This window comes from Xiphophorus couchianus, chromosome 22 (genome assembly GCF_001444195.1).
Source record: "Xiphophorus couchianus chromosome 22, X_couchianus-1.0, whole genome shotgun sequence".
Classification (NCBI taxonomy): domain Eukaryota; kingdom Metazoa; phylum Chordata; class Actinopteri; order Cyprinodontiformes; family Poeciliidae; genus Xiphophorus; species Xiphophorus couchianus.
In genome coordinates this window covers 4,923,244-4,941,425 of record NC_040249.1, presented here as the reverse complement: position 1 = coordinate 4,941,425, position 18,182 = coordinate 4,923,244, and the positions used below count along the sequence as shown (strand labels likewise).

Sequence of the window (18,182 nt, the reverse complement as noted above, 5' to 3'; positions counted from 1 at the left end):
ACAATAATTCAACAGGAAAGGAAATGGCAAAGACTGGGTATCGAACCCAGGACATCTGTGTTGAGGCCTCCTTGCTCTACCGACTGAGCCACCCAGTACCCCTTCTTTTGCACATGAAAAATGAAATGATATTATACAGTACATTATACACAGATCCTATTAAAATATAACTCATTGATATATTTCTTCTACATGTTCTTTATAATAAAAAACAAACTAATTAAGCCACTAACTTAATCATTTAAAACAATAACAAATACATTTCAAAACACAACATTGATTATAAAACTAGCAACTGTGGAAAATCTGAGTGTTACCAGAATTAGAGAGTAGTTTTGAAATTAAAGCAATCCTACCTGCACTCCGAAGGTTTGGATCCAAGTCTGGCATCTCTTTGACCGCCTCAGGACTCACACTGTAGATGGATGCCCCGGCCTCATTGGTTATGCTGTTTAAAGGATTTAGGAAAAAAAATACCAAGTAAGAAAAAAATGAGAGTGAGATGGTGGATGAGAATAATATGGCAACAGGAAATAAAAAACTGGTTAGCCCGTAAAGGTGAGGGGGAGGATGGAGTGATTAAGGTAAGAGGTGACAAGTTCACACGCACACACACACACGCACACCCCCACGCCCACATGCACACAAAAATGCAGGCAGGTATTTCTGTTTCACAGGCACAATGCTGGCACATGTTGAAGAAAATTGCTACTGCTTTGCACTTTGCACTTGACAACTTATCAAACTGGTTCCACATCTGACTTAAGCAGCCCTTTTATGCTCAGGACTGACATTATGCCCTAGCAACGTGACAAGTAGTCTCAAAGTTAACAACAAAATTACAGTCTTTCAAATGCTTTTAATCATTTTAAAACCCGGCAGCATGGAAAAAAAAAAAAAGCATGTGCCTAAAATATATAAATTACTGGGCTATGTAACTACGTACGGTATACTTAATAAGGTCAGAACAGGTAATTTGGTGATTCAGGTGGTTGATTGACATCATCTACTCACAGAATGGGTCACTCTTGAAGTAAGTATAAATCATTCACATTACATACTTAAATGGTTAGAGAATAAAACTCTCTTTCTGCTGACATGACTGATGTTTTAATAAAAAGGCCCACTGTAGCAATTTATGCAACACTACTGCCATCTAGAGCTCACTGTCATGTACTGCTGTTGGTGAATAATGCTTGGTTGACTTTTTACAGGTAGTTTTTTTTTTACCTTTCATAAAACGTGTCATAGTCATGGCAGTGGTGATTTAAACCGACTTAAAAAAATATAAATTTTTATTAAGGTAGCAGATTTTTCCAAATTATTGAGAAGAATAATTATCAACAGAGTAAAAGATGCACAGCTGAATACATTTTTGTAAACACGATAAATACATATTAAAAGAAGTTGCAAAGATTTGCTTAAAAACATAGATTCTTCTGCACACACATGACTAATACAAGTCTCTGTTTAAACATATTCACAATGAAGAAGGCTGTTTATCCTTGATCACCGATCAGGAAGGGCGGCGGTACAACAAAGCCACTGATACGGTGCTGATATTGGCAACACTCAGCAGAACTTGTCATATTATTTTGTGCCGCCCCTTTCAGATGAGAGGAGAGACGGGAGAACTTCCTCGGGGCTAAGTGACACAATAACAGGGTCAATGACGCTTCGCTCATGTCCGAGAGTCCAGCCCTGTCCAGCATTCACACACACAACCTGTACCAGAGGCTTAGATTGTGCCACAACAACCTTGCCCACCGTGAGTATGTTGTTAATTAGTCGTGACAGAGGCCTTCTGATGAGACTCATATTTAAATGAACTTGTTCTCCAATGCCTCCTATCCTTCCTCTTCTCTATTAATCTCGTCATGTTCCCCCCATTTCACCCCCCTGTTCTGTTGGTCAGCTTCCAGTCCATTGTGCTGACAGCTGACATATCGCCATGACGACGCTGCTAACGAGCATTGGCACATGACCTTCAAGGAGGTCAAAAGGATGCTGGTCATTAACATGACACGTCTTGCTTCACGTTTATACTGCATAAATAAACAAGTCACAAGCAAGAAAGGAAAACTTTTTAATATTTATTTCATTTTTTTTCCCATTGCTTTGGAATCCAATTTCAGGTGTTGGTACTAATAAATACACTGTTTGACAAAGGCAGTGTTGGATGATAAAAATGAAAACAAAAGCTAGAAGAATAAATGACGAAAAAAAACACATACTAGTGAATGGTTGAAGAAAAAATGAAGGCTATCCAACGAGCCCCATCACCTCTGTATTAATTAATTAATGTATTAATTAATGCTGCTGCCGGGGCATCTCAGTAACAGCAGTGTCATAGATACAGCTCTGAGCCCTCTCTGCCACAGCGTCCATGACTGTCGCCATGGCGAGGGCATCACCCTGGCAGACAGCAGAAGGTCAACAGTGGTTGGATGGCCGATGTGTGGACAGACACAAAGTCACAGTCTGCCTCCTGGTGCAAAGCGATGACTTCTGGCCATTTAGGGTTATCATTTATTCGCGCTTATGCTTGCTCTCTTAATTGCACGAACACACACAAACACATGTCTGCCCTCAGCGCCGTTCCTTCCTAGGGCAAAGTCACAAAAGGGTTGCCCTTTCTCCTTCCCCTTGCTGGGTGAATTTGAGACACACCCTTGAGCTTGATACTCAAACACAGACACATAATGACTGCCCCATTTTGCCGCCCCTAAAGAAAGGCAATAGTGAAGGAGATGGATACACATTTTGATATCTCTTTAAAGCCTTTGGGCGCAATCGGCATGGGTGTAAATTCAAAACACCTTCAACGAATCAGAAATAGGCCGATTATATCACTAATGAACCCAAAAACATAGAAGAACGTTATATTTCTTCTTTCAAGTCATAGCCATTAGTCTTAACACAGACCACATAGTTAATATTAACTGGGTTTTGTGAGTATAACCATGCAACTATTTAAAAGTTGAAGCGCGGTCACATGGTTGTGGACACACCTACGAACACACATTTCACCCAACAGCGCAGACCACCTGGGGAGTCAACCCTCTCGCTTCAGCATACGTCACACCCCAACCCACTGTGGGCCCCACACTCCTACCTGTATCCTCTGCTCTGCATTTAGGAAACAGTCGGAGAGAAAGCGCCGCACTTTTCTACAGACAGCCTCCACTGTGGTGCAATTGCTTTTCCAGTTTATTTTTTTTATAGTTATTTTGCGAAAAACTGCAGAAACGTATATAATTCCTAATTATTCAGGTCTTCTGCAGATACAAAACCATATAGAGGAAGTGGACTAGTTAAAGCGAAATATTAACAATATTGTCCGAGCACATTTCTGCATAAAACATGGTGACAAACTTTGCACAAAGCCCTGTTGAAATAGTTTGACCTGGACCTGATGTCAAGTTCGGCAGGTGGATGCCTCTCTGCAAACAGAATGATGACAGAATTTTTCTGTCTCCCAAACATCTACATCAATGAGAACTGATTTCAGCACTTCGGATGAAGTATGTGGGAGCCTTTTGACCCCTATGAACAGTTCAGAGCATTCCTCATATTATATATTCCCTATGTCATTCAGATTCAATTGGGGAACTAAAGTAAGGGAATAACATAACTATGAAAGGTTTTCTTTGCATAACAATAGAGGGCTTCAACTGTTAACCTCTAGAAACACAATCATGCAACTTATAGATGAATTTCTGGTCCAACACGGCCCTATAGTAGGTCCTTGTTGAATTTGATGATATGCAGAAAAGGGGATTCAGGTATATCATTGCTCTTGAGGTCTGAAGTTGGTTTAAAAGCCCTGATTTAGACGTACCAGGGTAGAAAGAACTGAATGAGAAGATGGAAATATTTTTGCCAAAGCATTTCTTTGCTGCCATTGGCAAGTTGCCTGTTTTTCTTTGACCATTCATTCAGAAGACTTTACTTCCTGGTTGGAGGTATGCTGGTGGTGCCTAGAGTTCCTACAAGTAGAATGAGAAGCAGAGCTTTTTGTTGTCAGCTACTCTTGACTCTGAGCCAGTCACCCCCATAGTCTATCCGTCTTCTAATGTCTACCTCTAACAGAAGGTAGACATAATGCACCTTGTCGTCACAAAACTCAAATCCATCCGTTAGACTCCAACTACGTGAATGCAGCTCTAGTGTAAAGTGTTTTGATTTTTCAGAATGACTAGGAAAGGGATAAATAAAAAAAAGTCAATTTACCCTGTAGTCATAAAGGCATGGATGTGGTCAACAACAAGAGTTGGCCGGTCTGCGGGGTTTAAAGGGTGACCAACTGGTTCCCCACACCCTGACGCCACAACCCAGATTTTGAAACACTGATCCCCCTGAATCCATGATTTCATGTTGTTTACACCACATTCTGACTTTACTATCTACATGTCACAACGGAAATGAAGTGCAGCAGCACATTTGCTTCAAGATTTGACATTTGTACTTAGCATTCTGTACGCCTTGGTGATAATGAGTGGTTATTAGAGCTTTAGTTACCTTTTAATTATCTCAGAGTACTCTGTCTGTCCTCCTCTTCTGACGTCATTGAGGCATTTTTGTCCTAACAACTGCCGCTCACTGGATATTTTCCTCTTTTTTCCAACCATTGTCTGTAAATCGGGGAGTTGTGCAAACAAATACCTACAAAAAACTCAATCCAGCTACTTTGACTTCACTAAAATCCGTTTTTTTTCCTTCATTTGAGTCTTTGTTTAAACTTCAGTAAGTCAGCCTCTGTCATCTAGAGCCTTGAACATACTTGACTGCTGCCATGTGATTAGCTCCCTTGCTATGTGTGTAAACAAGCAACTGAGACAAATTTTTAATTTGAATTGTAAAGAAGGGTTTCAAATAAGGTCTACCGCTTTTGCAAAAACCTGAAAGAACATTCCCATGGAAGGTAAAATATCATGTGTTGATGTTTGGGAAATATTAAGTTGTTGCAGAAAAGTAGCAAATGGTTTTAGTCATGTTTTTAAATTCTTTGTTAATAAATACAGCCAATTTGAAAAAAAAAAAAAAGAATTACAAAGAAGATTGCCTAAAGAGCTAAACTACATTGCAGACAAAAAAGCTATGGTATAAACATTTAATAAATTTGTGATTCCAACCAACCTTTGTGAGTTCAAGATTCTTGTGTGGCTTAATTATACTTGTTTAAGAGAGACAAAACTAATGCAATAATTATTTATCTAAAAAACGAAAAACTAAAATTAAGAAAAATAAAACTCACACACACACTCACCAACTGTGTCTGTCCTGGCAGCTCAAACAGCCTGGATTCATTGTTCAGTCAGCTGCAAAGCTTGACCCCAGGGAGCAAAATTGAGGGATGTGCCATATCTCTCTCCCTTATTCACACACATACACAAACATTCACGTCGGGTCTAAAGACGATGACATTTTTCACAGAGAAAAGCGTCCAAATGGCAGGTGTCAGGGGCCGTCAGTCTCCATGGAGGAGCTAGAAGGCAAGCATGCTCTCACACACACAAGCACATATAAACTCCAGCTGCCAGGGTGAGACATGTCTGAAAAGAGCAAAGCCTCACAGACACTCATGTCAATCTGTTAGCAAGAAAACCCTGTGCTTCGGCCACGCACAGAAACATACAAATGTACGCCTTACCCCCTTTAAAATATGACAAATATACACACATTGTGGTTCATGGAGACTCGTCACACGTTTGTCACATGCAAGACCACTGCAGTGAACACTGTAACCCTGGGGGAAGGTAATGGGTGAAAAATAAGAAGAACAGACAAGGGCTGGCCACCAGTTCAGTTGGGTAACGGAAGAGGGAGAGCCATGGGTGATAAGAAGAAGACTGGCAGATATGCACCGGCCACCACTTACAAATGCCAGGAATGGTGCCAGACAGCCCACCCCCTAAATCATGACAAGTACAGACCAACAGAAACATAAAAAATATTTGAGCTGTAACATATCTTGTACTCACAAGTCATATAATAACTACATTTCACACGCTTGTGGGTTCAACATTACTGAAATGTCTCCTAGATGTCCTAGAGCATAATAGAATATCACAGAACAAAGCAAACAGGACATTGTTGTGTCTGCAGCATTAGTATGTGTAGTGATTGCGGTCGAGTTTGCATTTCATTTGGTAATCAAGGGTCCAAGAATCTGGAGGAAGAGTGGAGTACATGTTGTTTGATGTCCAGTGTGAAGTTTCTGCTGTCAGTGAAGTTTTGGGTTTCGTGTCATCTGCCGATGCTTATCTGATGTGTTTTCTGAAATCCACAATCACAGCACAGACATCTACTGACAAGCTTTATGGAGATGCTGATTTTCTTTCCCAGCAGGACTTAGCATCGGCCCAAACTGCAAAAGGTACCTAAAGCTGTTTCAATGACCATGGCGGTACTGTTCTTGATTGGTTAGCAAATTGGTCTGAGCTGTCAAGAGAAAGACTAGAGACATCAGACAAAATGATGCAGATGACCTGAAGGTAGCTATCAAAGCAACCTTGGATTCTGTTACACCACAGCTGATCACCTCTATGCTTACTGATGTACTAATACATGTAACATAGACCCAACCAAACTCGGGCGTGGGAGGAGTTTGGAGAGGCCATGGAAAAAGACTTCCGCACGGCTTCGAGGCGATTCTGGTCCACCATCTGGCGTCTCAGGGGGGGGAAGCGGTGCAGCACCAACACTGTTTATAGTGGGGATGGTGTGCTGCTGACCTCTACTCGGGACGTTGTGGGCCGGTGGGCAGAGTACTTCGAAGACCTCCTCAATCCCACCAACATGCCTTCCACTGAGGAAGCGGAGCCTGGGGACTCTGGGTTGGGCTCTCCAATCTCTGGGGGCGAGGTCGCCGAGGTGGTTAAAAAGCTCCTCGGTGGCAAGGCCCCGGGGGTGGATGAGATCCGCCCGGAGTTCCTTAAGGCTCTGGATGTTGTAGGGTTGTGTTGGTTGACACGACTCTGCAATATCGCATGGACATCGGGGGCAGTTCCCCTGGATTGGCAGACTGGGGTGGTGGTCCCCCTGTTCAAAAAGGGGGACCGGAGGGTGTGCTCCAATTATAGAGGGGTCACACTCTTAAGCCTCCCTGGCAAGGTCTATTCAGGGGTCCTGGAGAGGAGGGTCCGTCGGATAGTCGAACCTCGGATTCAGGAAGAGCAGTGTGGTTTTCGTCCTGGTCGTGGAACACTGGACCAGCTCTACACCCTCAGCAGGGTCCTGGAGGGTGCATGGGAGTTCGCCCAACCAGTCTACATGTGTTTTGTGGACTTGGAGAAGGCGTTCGACCGTGTCCCTCGGGGAGCCCTGTGGGGGGTTCTCCGGGAGTATGGGGTACCGGGCCCTTTGATACGGGCTGTCAGGTCCCTGTATGACCGGTGTCAGAGTCTGGTCCGCATTGCCGGCAGTAAGTCGGGCTCGTTTCCGGTGAGAGTTGGACTCCGCCAGGGCTGCCCTTTGTCACCGATTCTGTTCATCACTTTCATGGACAGAATTTCTAGGCGCAGCCAAGGTGTTGAGGGGATCCGATTTGGTGGCCTTGGGATCTCATCTCTGCTTTTCGCAGACGATGTGGTCCTTTTGGCTTCATCAGATCGTGATCTGCAGCTCTCGCTGGATCGGTTCGCAGCCGAGTGTGAAGCGTCCGGGATGGGGATCAGTGCCTCCAAATCCGAGGCCATGGTCTTGAGCCGGAAAAGGGTAGAGTGCCTTCTCCGGGTCAGGGGGGGTGTCCTGCCCCAAGTGGAGGAGTTTAAGTATCTCGGGATCTTGTTCACGAATGGGGGAAGAAGGGAGCGGGAGATCGACAGGCGGATTGGCGCAGCGTCTGCTGTCAAGCGGGCGCTGTACCGGTCCGTCGTGGTGAAGAGAGAGCTGAGCCAAAAAGCGAAGCTCTCGATTTACCGGTCGATCTACGTTCCCACCCTCATCTATGGTCATGAGCTTTGGGTCAGGACCGAAAGAACGAGATCGCGGATACAAGCGGCCGAAATGGGTTTTCTCCGTAGGGTGGCTGGGCTCTCCCTTAGAGATAGGGTGAGAAGCTCAGTCATCCGGGAGGGACTCAGAGTAGAGCCGCTGCTCCTTCACATCGAGAGGAGCCAGTTGAGGTGGCTTGGGCATCTGGTCAGGATGCCTCCTGGACGCCTCCCTGGTGAGGTGTTCCGGGCACGTCCCACCGGGAGGAGGCCCCGGGGAAGACCCAGGACACGCTGGAGGGACTATGTCTCTCGGCTGGCCTGGGAACGCCTCGGGATTCCCCCGGAGGAGCTAGAAGACGTGGCTGGGGAGAGGGAAGTCTGGGCCTCCCTTCTGAAGCTGCTACCCCCGCGACCCGACCTCGGATAAGCGGAAGAAGATGGATGGATGGATGGATAGACCCAACCAAGCCTGACATTTCTGTTTAAAGTATTCTCTTTTTCTCTTAGTAATGGATCTTTGTAATGTGCGAGTTTCGCTTTTCGAAATGAATGACGGACATGTTCAACTTGTTATTAATATTCAAAATGTTTGAGCTGTACTTGCTCTTCTAAAAAGAGGGATAGATGGATAGACAGATAGAGAGAGAGATGAAACACTTCAGCACAAATACTCCAGTCTCTATTCAAAAGTCAAAGACATAACCTTTTCATTATCACTCACCCATGGGTTCATTTTCCTTTTGAAATAAAGATGTTCCTCGTAGCAAGGCTGAGCCCTTTCCCTGCCTCTACATCCATCTGTCCCTCCATCTAGCCAACCTTCAAACCTTTCTAGGGGTACTGAGAGCCTGGATCTCGCTCAATCATCACTGGTCCTGCCACTGTATGTTCATCAGTCTCTCAACTTGGCCCCTGGGAGCATGCCTGGACACAGGACATGACAGGGGATACACATACCCGAACCCACATAAAGTCATGAATCCAGTCTCCTTACCGCTGTCCTCCAGGTCCATCAGCTAGCCAGTAATAATGATCTCATCCCAACAGAAGTAAGCCAGAGGGCAAGATAGTCAAGGACTTATTGTCACTGTCTCTGTGTGTTACCAATGGAAAGGAGAGTTATTTAGCTAAGCCTCTAACCGCAGTAACTTGGACTGGTCTCTGACGCCTCACATACATACACTAATCACAATAAAATAGTTTTTAAAAACTATGGTTAATATTAAACAAGCAATGTCAGAGAAGAGAGTTGTTGAGTTTAGCCCTTGAAACAATGGATGCCTATGGATTTTTTTTTTAAGTAGTAGTTATGTCTGATGTTTGTCGTCTCTATTTGGCCTTGAAATACACACCAAAAACTGTATTTAGACAACTTTTTAACTACATTTAGACTTCAGTTGAAGTTTTTGTGCAAACACCTTACCATCTTTGACTTTTAACCACATTTACACATCATTTAGACAGAAGGCAAAGTCAACATTTCTGTTTATTGTCAATGTATTTTAGCTTTTTTGGAGCAGGAGATTCTTGGAGGCCTATATCAACTGATTTTACAGGGAAATTAAGGAAATTAACAACAGCACCAGATTTTATATATCACACAAAATTTACTGACACTATGCAATTAAGTTTATATGGGGTCATTTCACAAGAAATGTCATCTCAAGGCACTTTACAAAAGAAATGAACGACCATGTAGCAACAGTGGACAGTCAATTGAATTGCCTCAAACTCAGCAGGATTGTAGCATCAGCAGAAAGAAAAACTCTCCTTTAGTAGGAGGAAACCCCCAGAAGAACCTGACCCACAGTGAACAGCCATCTGATACATTCTCTTGTATTTCCTATTTTGAAGAGTAGCTAGCAGAAATAAATACAATATTTATACTTTGGGGAAATAAAAAGCAAAAAGCACTTGTAAAAAGTTCCATTTCCACTTTGATGATATTCTAAAAAAAAAAAAAAAAAAAGTCATATATATATGCATGAACCTCTGTTATAGTCCACAAATCTTACTAAAGAACTAACCCAAACTTTGGTAACATGAACAAAAACACAGTTTTATACATAGGTGCCCAACCCCAGCACACTTAAACACACACAAATCACAAGGAAGGATTTCCTACAGGCCACCGTTGCTGGCTGTCATTTCAGCTGTGCATTGAGGCAAAAAGACAGAAAGAGAGAGACGAGGGTTGGGAGACAGCGACGGGTGGGGGAGGAGAGACAATGAAGGCTCACAGGGAGACAGGAAGCAGACGGCGTAAATGAGGTTGAGGGCTTTAATGAACTACTGCAGTCAAGGCTGACAGAGAAGGAGGAATGAGTAGCAGGATGAGGCTTAATTAACTGCAGAATACATTGTCAGCAAACAATTGTACTCCTAATAATCCTTTATGATTTGAATATTGCACACATGGATGTCGCTATCGTGATATATTCTGTTGCTTTCTTTAAAAAGCAACTAAAGAAAGCCACTGAAAGTGGATGTTAACACTGAGAGAAATTATCTCTAATGTTTAGAATTCACTGAAACAGGTGCAACGACCTTGTTTCATAGTGTGATGAGACAAGTGGGATGTGCAGTATTCATTTTCTGAAATATCTACCAGCATTAGGCACATAAAAAGTTACATTTTTGTTTAATTTAGTTAATTCTCAGATATGCCAAACTTTCCATTTTCAGAAAAAATGTGCTGTGTGAAAGTCTCAAAGTCTGAGTCGTTGCTGTATAACTTAATTCTGTTTTTATTCTTTACATAACTTTACACCTGACCAGTCTCTTGTATTCCTGGAGCTGCATGAAGATGCTTGTGTAATAAATACATTTCTGTCAAGCACTCCTAATAATTAATTTTCAATGCATTTTTAAAAGATACTAAAATACTATAAAAACTAAGACACAGCCTACAATGTTTGGAATTATACACAGATATGTTAAATTTAAAGTTATTTTTCTCTCTTTTGTTCATTCCTTGAGGCTAAAAAAGTTTAAAAGGTACAACTGCAGACTAATATCTGAATAAAATAATATTTTAACAATGTTCTTATAACGTCTATGTACAATTTTGTAGTTCTTTCACCCATAAACCAAGCTATAGTAAAGTGTAAAGAATTGTTTATTACTAAAATTGTGTTTCAGTCTTTATAGGACAATCTTGTCTTGTAAAAATCATGAATCCCAAACAGTACATAAGAAAGATCCGAAAAAATTAAGACATTTAAATCATCTGAAGGTATTGAGGAGAGTTACAAATTACTTTCAAAAGATGTAACAAGAAATATGAGCTATGCAGAAATGATCAAATGAACGTTAACTTGGCAAATGCTTCACTTTGCTTCTGCTTTTAGAAAGGAACATTTCATGTTAAAAAAAAAATTGAAATTCACATTTGCACCTACAGTGTGACCTCTAAAGTGTTTTTACGTGTAAGAACTTAAAAATACAGGAGAGAAACTCTTGCAAACATTCAAAAAGTGCTCAGAATGAATTTAGTCTGCGGCCCCCCTGCTAACCTCAAGTCAACAAACACACATGGAACTCTGCAGTGAATAAAGGAGATGGTGCAAACGGCGGGCAGTGGTTATTATGCTTGGACAGGCCTTCTATGCAGTTGTATTCTGAAGCTTGGACTGGATTTAGTTACAGACGAGACCTGGACCACAAAACGTCTGTTTAATTGGACTGAAGTGAAACGAACTCCAGATGGCTTTAATAGGTATTCACTTGAGGACACATTCCAATTTGTCTCCCTCCATCTCATCCAGCTTTTCTGCTTCCCCCACACATTTCTGATGGCTTGCCTGCACTTCAAGTCCCTTCTTGCTCTGTTTCAACCACGCATTTTTTTCTCTGAAATTTATTTGCTTTCTAAATTAGATCAATTTCCCATATGTCATCCTAACTTATATAACCAATACGTTCCTAATGTGGATGGTTGCAATGGTCCAACTTTTTGAGCACCAGAATTAAATCTTTACAACTTCAGTGAACAGCTCATGTTTAAAGTTCAAACATATGAATGTCAGAAAATAAATGGGTGGTTCACATACGCTGCAGTTCATGCAGTGCAGTGTGTTTCACAATAATATATAATAATGCATAAGAGTGAAACTCATTTTAGAAGCAGTGCAATAAAACTACAATTTATTCCCATCTATGCCAATAAGTTTGATTGGCTTCACTTTGTGGCAATTAAGTTGCAAAATAGCAACAAGAGAGAAAAAAACTATTAGGGTGTTTTTTTGAGGAAAAAAAAACACAAAAAATTGAAATGTAAATTGAATTTACATTTCAATTTTGCAAATACTGGGAAAACACTGTAGTATCAGATTTTATAGTTTATGACATATTTACAGTACAGTATTTATATCAAGCTTTATGTGTAATTAGTATGTACTACATTAAGACCTTACCAGTAAGACACGTCCAGTGGGTGAAAATAACGTCTGGAGATCAGATCAGTGAAGAAGGACTCAGTTTCACGGCAAGCAGTACCGTTACCAATGACGACTTTGGTGCAGCTATTTGATGAAACGGAGAAAAAAAGGTAAGAAGACAAAAAAATAATCTGTCAAAATAATACTGTTAATTATACTGTTTTCTTGTGAGCAACATCATATCCAGTTTAGTTCATGCCCGAAATATAATTCCACGTTTGACATAGGAGTAATACCTGTATGTGGTCATGAGGTGGCGCAATTTCTCTGCTTCTTTCTGCTGTCCTGAATTGTGCAGGAACACAACATCAGTATGGAGAATCTGACCTTAGAACAGAAAGATAGAAAAAACCCAGAATAGTTGATGAATAACAAACAACAGAAGTTATTTTATTGTTTTAAATATTTTTACTGGACTTTATGAAATGAGGCTACAATTACATGCTCAAATTAAATAATGTAACAATCTAAGCAGCCTCCTCAATACGCCCAACTATTACCATGATGGCCCCAAAACAGTCTGCACAGTGTAAAGCCACACACTCTGAGAGAAGCACTATCTAGCACTATTTGAAATCTAGATTAGAGATAAGATAATGAACAAGGCAAGTGTGAGAATGACATGGAGTTATACAGAAACAGATATGACATACAGCAATGACAGATTTTTTTCTGCTGTTAATTTGCTGCTGAAACTTATTGGATTTGTTCTAATAAGGACCAAATCTAAATTGATTCTGTTTCTTTTCACATGCTCTAATAAAAAATGTTACAGATGCTTTCCTGAAATTGTATGCTAAAAAGTTATGAGAGTTTATTCCATCATCACATAATTAAAACACAAATGTAGCTGCATGTTGGTACAACATATTTAATTCAAATATTTTCCTATTTTCAGACCATTTTTTTTAGGCTATGCACCTTTTAATTAAGGTAAAGAGCTCAGATTTGGTCTAATCTCATTATTTAACAATGTGTCAAGTTTAATCAACATAAATTTGTTGATTTATTTGCAGTCTTTCTGTAAAATTGCCCACAGAGGCGGCAACATTTCCCTTATTAATCAATGTCCTGGGTGAACTCTCTGTTGAATACCTTATGGAACTGTCAAAGTAAAACATAACAATACCAGGTTGTGATATTTAAGGTCAAAATACCAGTTCCCAAATGTTTCTTGATAGAAAAATAAATATTATGGGATTTGCAATGTCTAGAGTGAACCCTTACTTGTTGGAGAGAGGATAGCCAGTTTGCAGCCATGTGTGAAGCCAGGGTCCACCCCCATTATGACACTTCCCCTGATTGGACAGACCAACAGGCGCTGACGGAGGTTTCGAACAAACATGGCGATCGATTCCTTTTCTGCTGCACTTGTTAGCTTAGTCCTAAGAAGCAGGATCAACAGGAGAGAAAATCAGACTAGAAAATGGCAAAGTAAAGATATTACAAAAATGTGATGTACAAAGGAGAGGAATATGTAATTTCTTGTTGTATTTTAACAAAAAATACAACAATTGTTTGTACTTCTTTTTAAGATGTACAAAAAAAGTTTTTTAAAGGGGAAGAAGAAAGGGCAAGCATTAAAAATGTGCAGAAAGAATGAAACCACTTAATTAGTTCACAACCTTTCAAAATGCTATTGTAAATTTAAATAGTGCCTGTTGATGCATATTCTACACATACCAAGGATCCTATTTAAATAATTTTGCTGTCATCTACAGAGAAATCTTGTTGAAATGTTCAACTTGTGCTTAAGTTTGCTAAATTGCATAATAAGTACACCAATTTCTACTTTGTCTTAATTTAGAATCTTTTTAAGAGAAAAAATATTTTATACAGACAATAACTGATATTAAGAAACATACCTGTAGCTTCGAGTGAGAAAAGGCAAAATAAGCCTTTTGTACGAGTCTTCTACTGCATTTCTTATGATTGCATTAAGTTCTTCTCTTGCTAATGTTTTTAGCCTCCACCTGCAATAAAACAAAGTAACAAAAGTGCTTTGGTCCATTCAAAACTATTTAGATCAGAACACATTTTAAAATCTTATCCAGCACCAAGAAACATGAAATATATTTTGTTTTAATGCCCATTCGTAATTCAAGACAAAGACTTCTTACTATTCTCCATATTTCTACTGATACAACAGTTTGTCATACTCTGTGGTATCATGAAGGAGAGTAGAGCAGCCTCCTCCTAACATTTTTATTGCAACCTTATATAACCACTGCAGACAGGCCTGTCTGTGTGTGCAAAGTTTTCTCTGTATTATTGTGTTTCTGACCTGTTGTTGATGCACCATCGAGTAAAGTCGCTCTTCACTCTGTCAGGAATGTTCACCTTCACTGTCAGAATCTTCAGACTCTCGCCTCGGTTAATCGCCAGTGTCTGAACACAAACACAGTTCTGAGTGAAAACACCCACATCTCCACACAGATATATGTCCCCCCATGTGATTATGAAACTCACAGCCTTCAGAAAGACCCATGTTTTAACCTGCAATACATTGACAACTGCTCAAACACACATCTTGTGTTTGAGCTCCTCTCTCTATTTAATTTTGTTCTGATTAAAACCTTAGCTGTACAATCAATACATGTATTAATTAGAAGCCATGCAGAGATCAGCTAAAATATTTCAAAAAGCAACACAGCATGCCTGATCTTACATTTGAGAAATGACATCAATTTGTCTGAAAAGGTGCCAAAAGTAAAAAAATGGAAGATGGTGAAACTTCTCAAGAGTGGCCAGTGTGTCAACAATTTGTCCAGGAGGGCACAAAAAACCCAGAACACCCACCTCAATTAAGATCAAGATTCAACAAGAAAAAAAGTTGCCAAAAATTGTTTAGGAAGAAAAAGAAGACTGCTGACCAAATAAGAAAAAAAAAACAAAGGCACATCTCACAAATGTCTTTATTATCTCAACAGCTTATAGGAAGACAATATATGGATTGAGGAGACAAAAGTTGAAGTTTTCACAAGGTGTGCTTCCCTTTACAACTGTCTTAAAGGGAACAAAGCATTACAGAATGACAAAATGATACAGACAGTCAAACATGACGATGACATTATGATTTCCTGTTGCTGCTTTGCTTTTTCAAGCTCCCGAAAACATGCTATAATTGCAATCTGTCAGAAAATACTGAGAGAGAAAGCTCCAACTTCAGTTTGAGCTAAAAAAAACTATTAAAGTCTGAAAAAAGCAAAAACTAACAAAAAGGAAAAATGCTTCAAAGCACTATTTAAACAGCTCTACCTCTAAAACCAATATATATATATCTTTTTGAGGACATTTATTTTATGGTTATAGTTCAAATGCTAACAAAGTACACCATGTAAAATACTAATTTCCTTCATCTCCTCATTTTCAAATGATAACGTCTGCAAAAATAAGAATGTGCACTAATCATTCTAAAATAAATCATCTAAGAAAATTCCTTAGCTCCCTCACATCTCCATAAAAAGTTAGAAGCCCAGGAGTGTGTCCCGTGGTCGGGCCTGTTGTGTTGTGTGCTGGTTCCCCCCTGAGAGGAACTGTTACATGCTGTTAAGCAAACAGCAGTAAGTGTCTGACCTTTTCAGTCGGGAACCTTTAGCCTGCCACAGAACAGGGCCAAGAAGCAAGACGTCAATCTGGAGCCCAAGCGGAAGAAGCGAGCTGACAAATGCCACCACTATGCCACCATCAGCTTTGAGACCGCAAGGCCTTCCCCCCCACCCATCGTGCCACAACCATTACCACTCAGCAGCACTGTTGGGTGCATGCAGCGCACCCATATGCAACACACACAGACACGCGCACACACAAGGGTAAAAATTTAAAACACAGCTAATGGCGGGAGCCAGGATTAAATCAGCAAAGATCGCTTGAATAACGATGAAAGTTAAGATTTCTCTCCTGGTGGCATGTTTCAGCCCAAGGCTTCCTCGACAACTTGTGATGAGATTTCTGAAACTATCTTCATCAAACCTCTGAGGTTTAACATATTGTCAAGGAATGCAAGCAAAACACATCTCTGACAACCCACAACTGTAACAAAACTAGTGAATTTAAAACTGCATTGCAAAACCTCTATTCTAAAGGTTCAGTTATTTTTTGTAACTCATTTATACCATAATGCATAATGCTCAGATAACGCCAGGCCAAATAAATCAGACTGCAAGTGAAGCCACAAGTTTTAGTTATAGTTTCAAGCTCTTGTAACCCCAATATCTGCGCACCATAGCATCAGATTATGTAATGTCATTATTGGGTTTGATTTTGTTGCAGTGGCATACATGTGCGATACACGTTGTGTGTGAACTGTTATACAAATGCAGTGCAATTTTTGACATGTTCAAGATTTATGATTTTTTTTGTGATGCAGTTATTATGTATGCTACAGTCAATGGTGTTGTAAGGTGATGCAAGAGTGTTATTTTTCTCTAACATATCTTCCATTGAAATGAATACCAAATATTTAATAATATGAGAAGGGGATACAATGTATTTTTTGGCAACAAACACTCCTGATCAGCCTGGACGAATGCAATTCAGCTCAATCCTTATAGTTTTAGCAAAGGCACTTCCAAATGTAGAGCAATAAAAGTTGGAGTAAGAGGAATATTTAAGACATTTTATTGCTGGCAAAGATTTTGTGGCCCGATGGAAGACAAATGAATACAGCAGTGAGGTTTTTACTAGTTTTTCCCTAGAAAAAAATTTCCTCAAAATAAAAGTTTTATATTTCTTTTTAGGATTTTTTAAGGCGTTTTACAAGGACACATGTTGTACTGTCTTAACATGGCTGTCAAGAATTATAGGCTAAGATCCAGGTTAACACTGTTCATCTAGGTAAAATGACCAAGACCAAGATCAAGTGATTAATTCAATTGTTATATTGTAAAATAACTAACAATCAAAATATAACCTATATTTAAAAGTAAATACCATAAAGATTGAAATTAATAAATAAAAAAAAGCTGTACTATATTCTTTAAAATACTCCTATAATAACTAGTTCAGTTCTTTAAAAAATGAATATTAAAATGAAAAACACAAGCTTTCCTCACTTATCTTAAGAAGCAAGATGCTACTTCTTAAAACCTTCTAACTTAAGAAAAAATAAATCCCTTAAGCAATTTATCTATGTTTTTGTTAGGCTCTAAATGTGATGGCCTGACTAAAGAAATGGCATCCTGTGCTTTTTTTCTTTTCTATTTTTTTTTTTACTTAGGATAGATCACAGCTAGTGTTCCTCTATGAATCTCTCAGTTTCTATCAGAGTTTGATGGCGTGATACAAAACAGGGATGTGAAGCAGAGTGTAAATATGTTTATGTATTAAACATGCCAAGCAGTGACAGGTAGCCAAGTGCTGGCCAAATCCTGACAAGACCAGAAAGACAATCTTTCCTCTGTTGCTTTCCTTAATCCGTTCCGCAGCCCCAAAGTAAGGGCAGTCAGCCAACAACTATCCCCTATCTGTCTCCTCCTCTTGCTCATCTGGTCTGTAGAGGTATACTGTCATCAACACATCCATCCATCCGCCATATCAAGAACAAACAGATGCAACCACACTGACAAACATTCACAGAGAATTTGCACTTTTCTCGACCTTGCTGGCACAGAGGAAATGTGGTTTATTAGAGTGGAATCAAGCCGTCTGCTGAATTTTGTTACGCTTGGCACCATCAATGTTTCCTAAACTATTTCCATTTCAATATTCCGTACTTCTCCAGACTCAAATATTTAGATTTTTGCTTTCTTATAATCTTAACATTTGAGTCAAAAAGATTAATTTGCTATTTCATGCAAAAGAT

General features: G+C 40.0%; 1 protein-coding gene and 1 long non-coding RNA gene across 2 annotated transcripts in view; one reads left to right on the top strand and one right to left on the bottom strand.

The window, feature by feature from the left end:
- The window catches only part of srbd1 (S1 RNA binding domain 1), a 52,389-nt gene that overhangs the window by 26,136 nt on the left and 8,071 nt on the right, over positions 1–18,182 (bottom strand). Inside the window, exons 10-15 of the mRNA XM_028006489.1 lie at positions 14,664–14,767; positions 14,245–14,352; positions 13,607–13,764; positions 12,616–12,706; positions 12,356–12,463; positions 357–448 (exon numbers count right to left, since the gene is read on the bottom strand). Of these exons, the coding sequence (XP_027862290.1) occupies positions 357–448; positions 12,356–12,463; positions 12,616–12,706; positions 13,607–13,764; positions 14,245–14,352; positions 14,664–14,767 (661 nt within the window). The remainder of the gene's footprint in view (positions 1–356; positions 449–12,355; positions 12,464–12,615; positions 12,707–13,606; positions 13,765–14,244; positions 14,353–14,663; positions 14,768–18,182) is intronic.
- LOC114137707 (uncharacterized) lies at positions 366–4,936 on the top strand. The gene is made up of 3 exons (XR_003594073.1): positions 366–480; positions 1,614–1,768; positions 1,916–4,936. It is a non-coding gene; the product is annotated as an uncharacterized LOC114137707 (long non-coding RNA).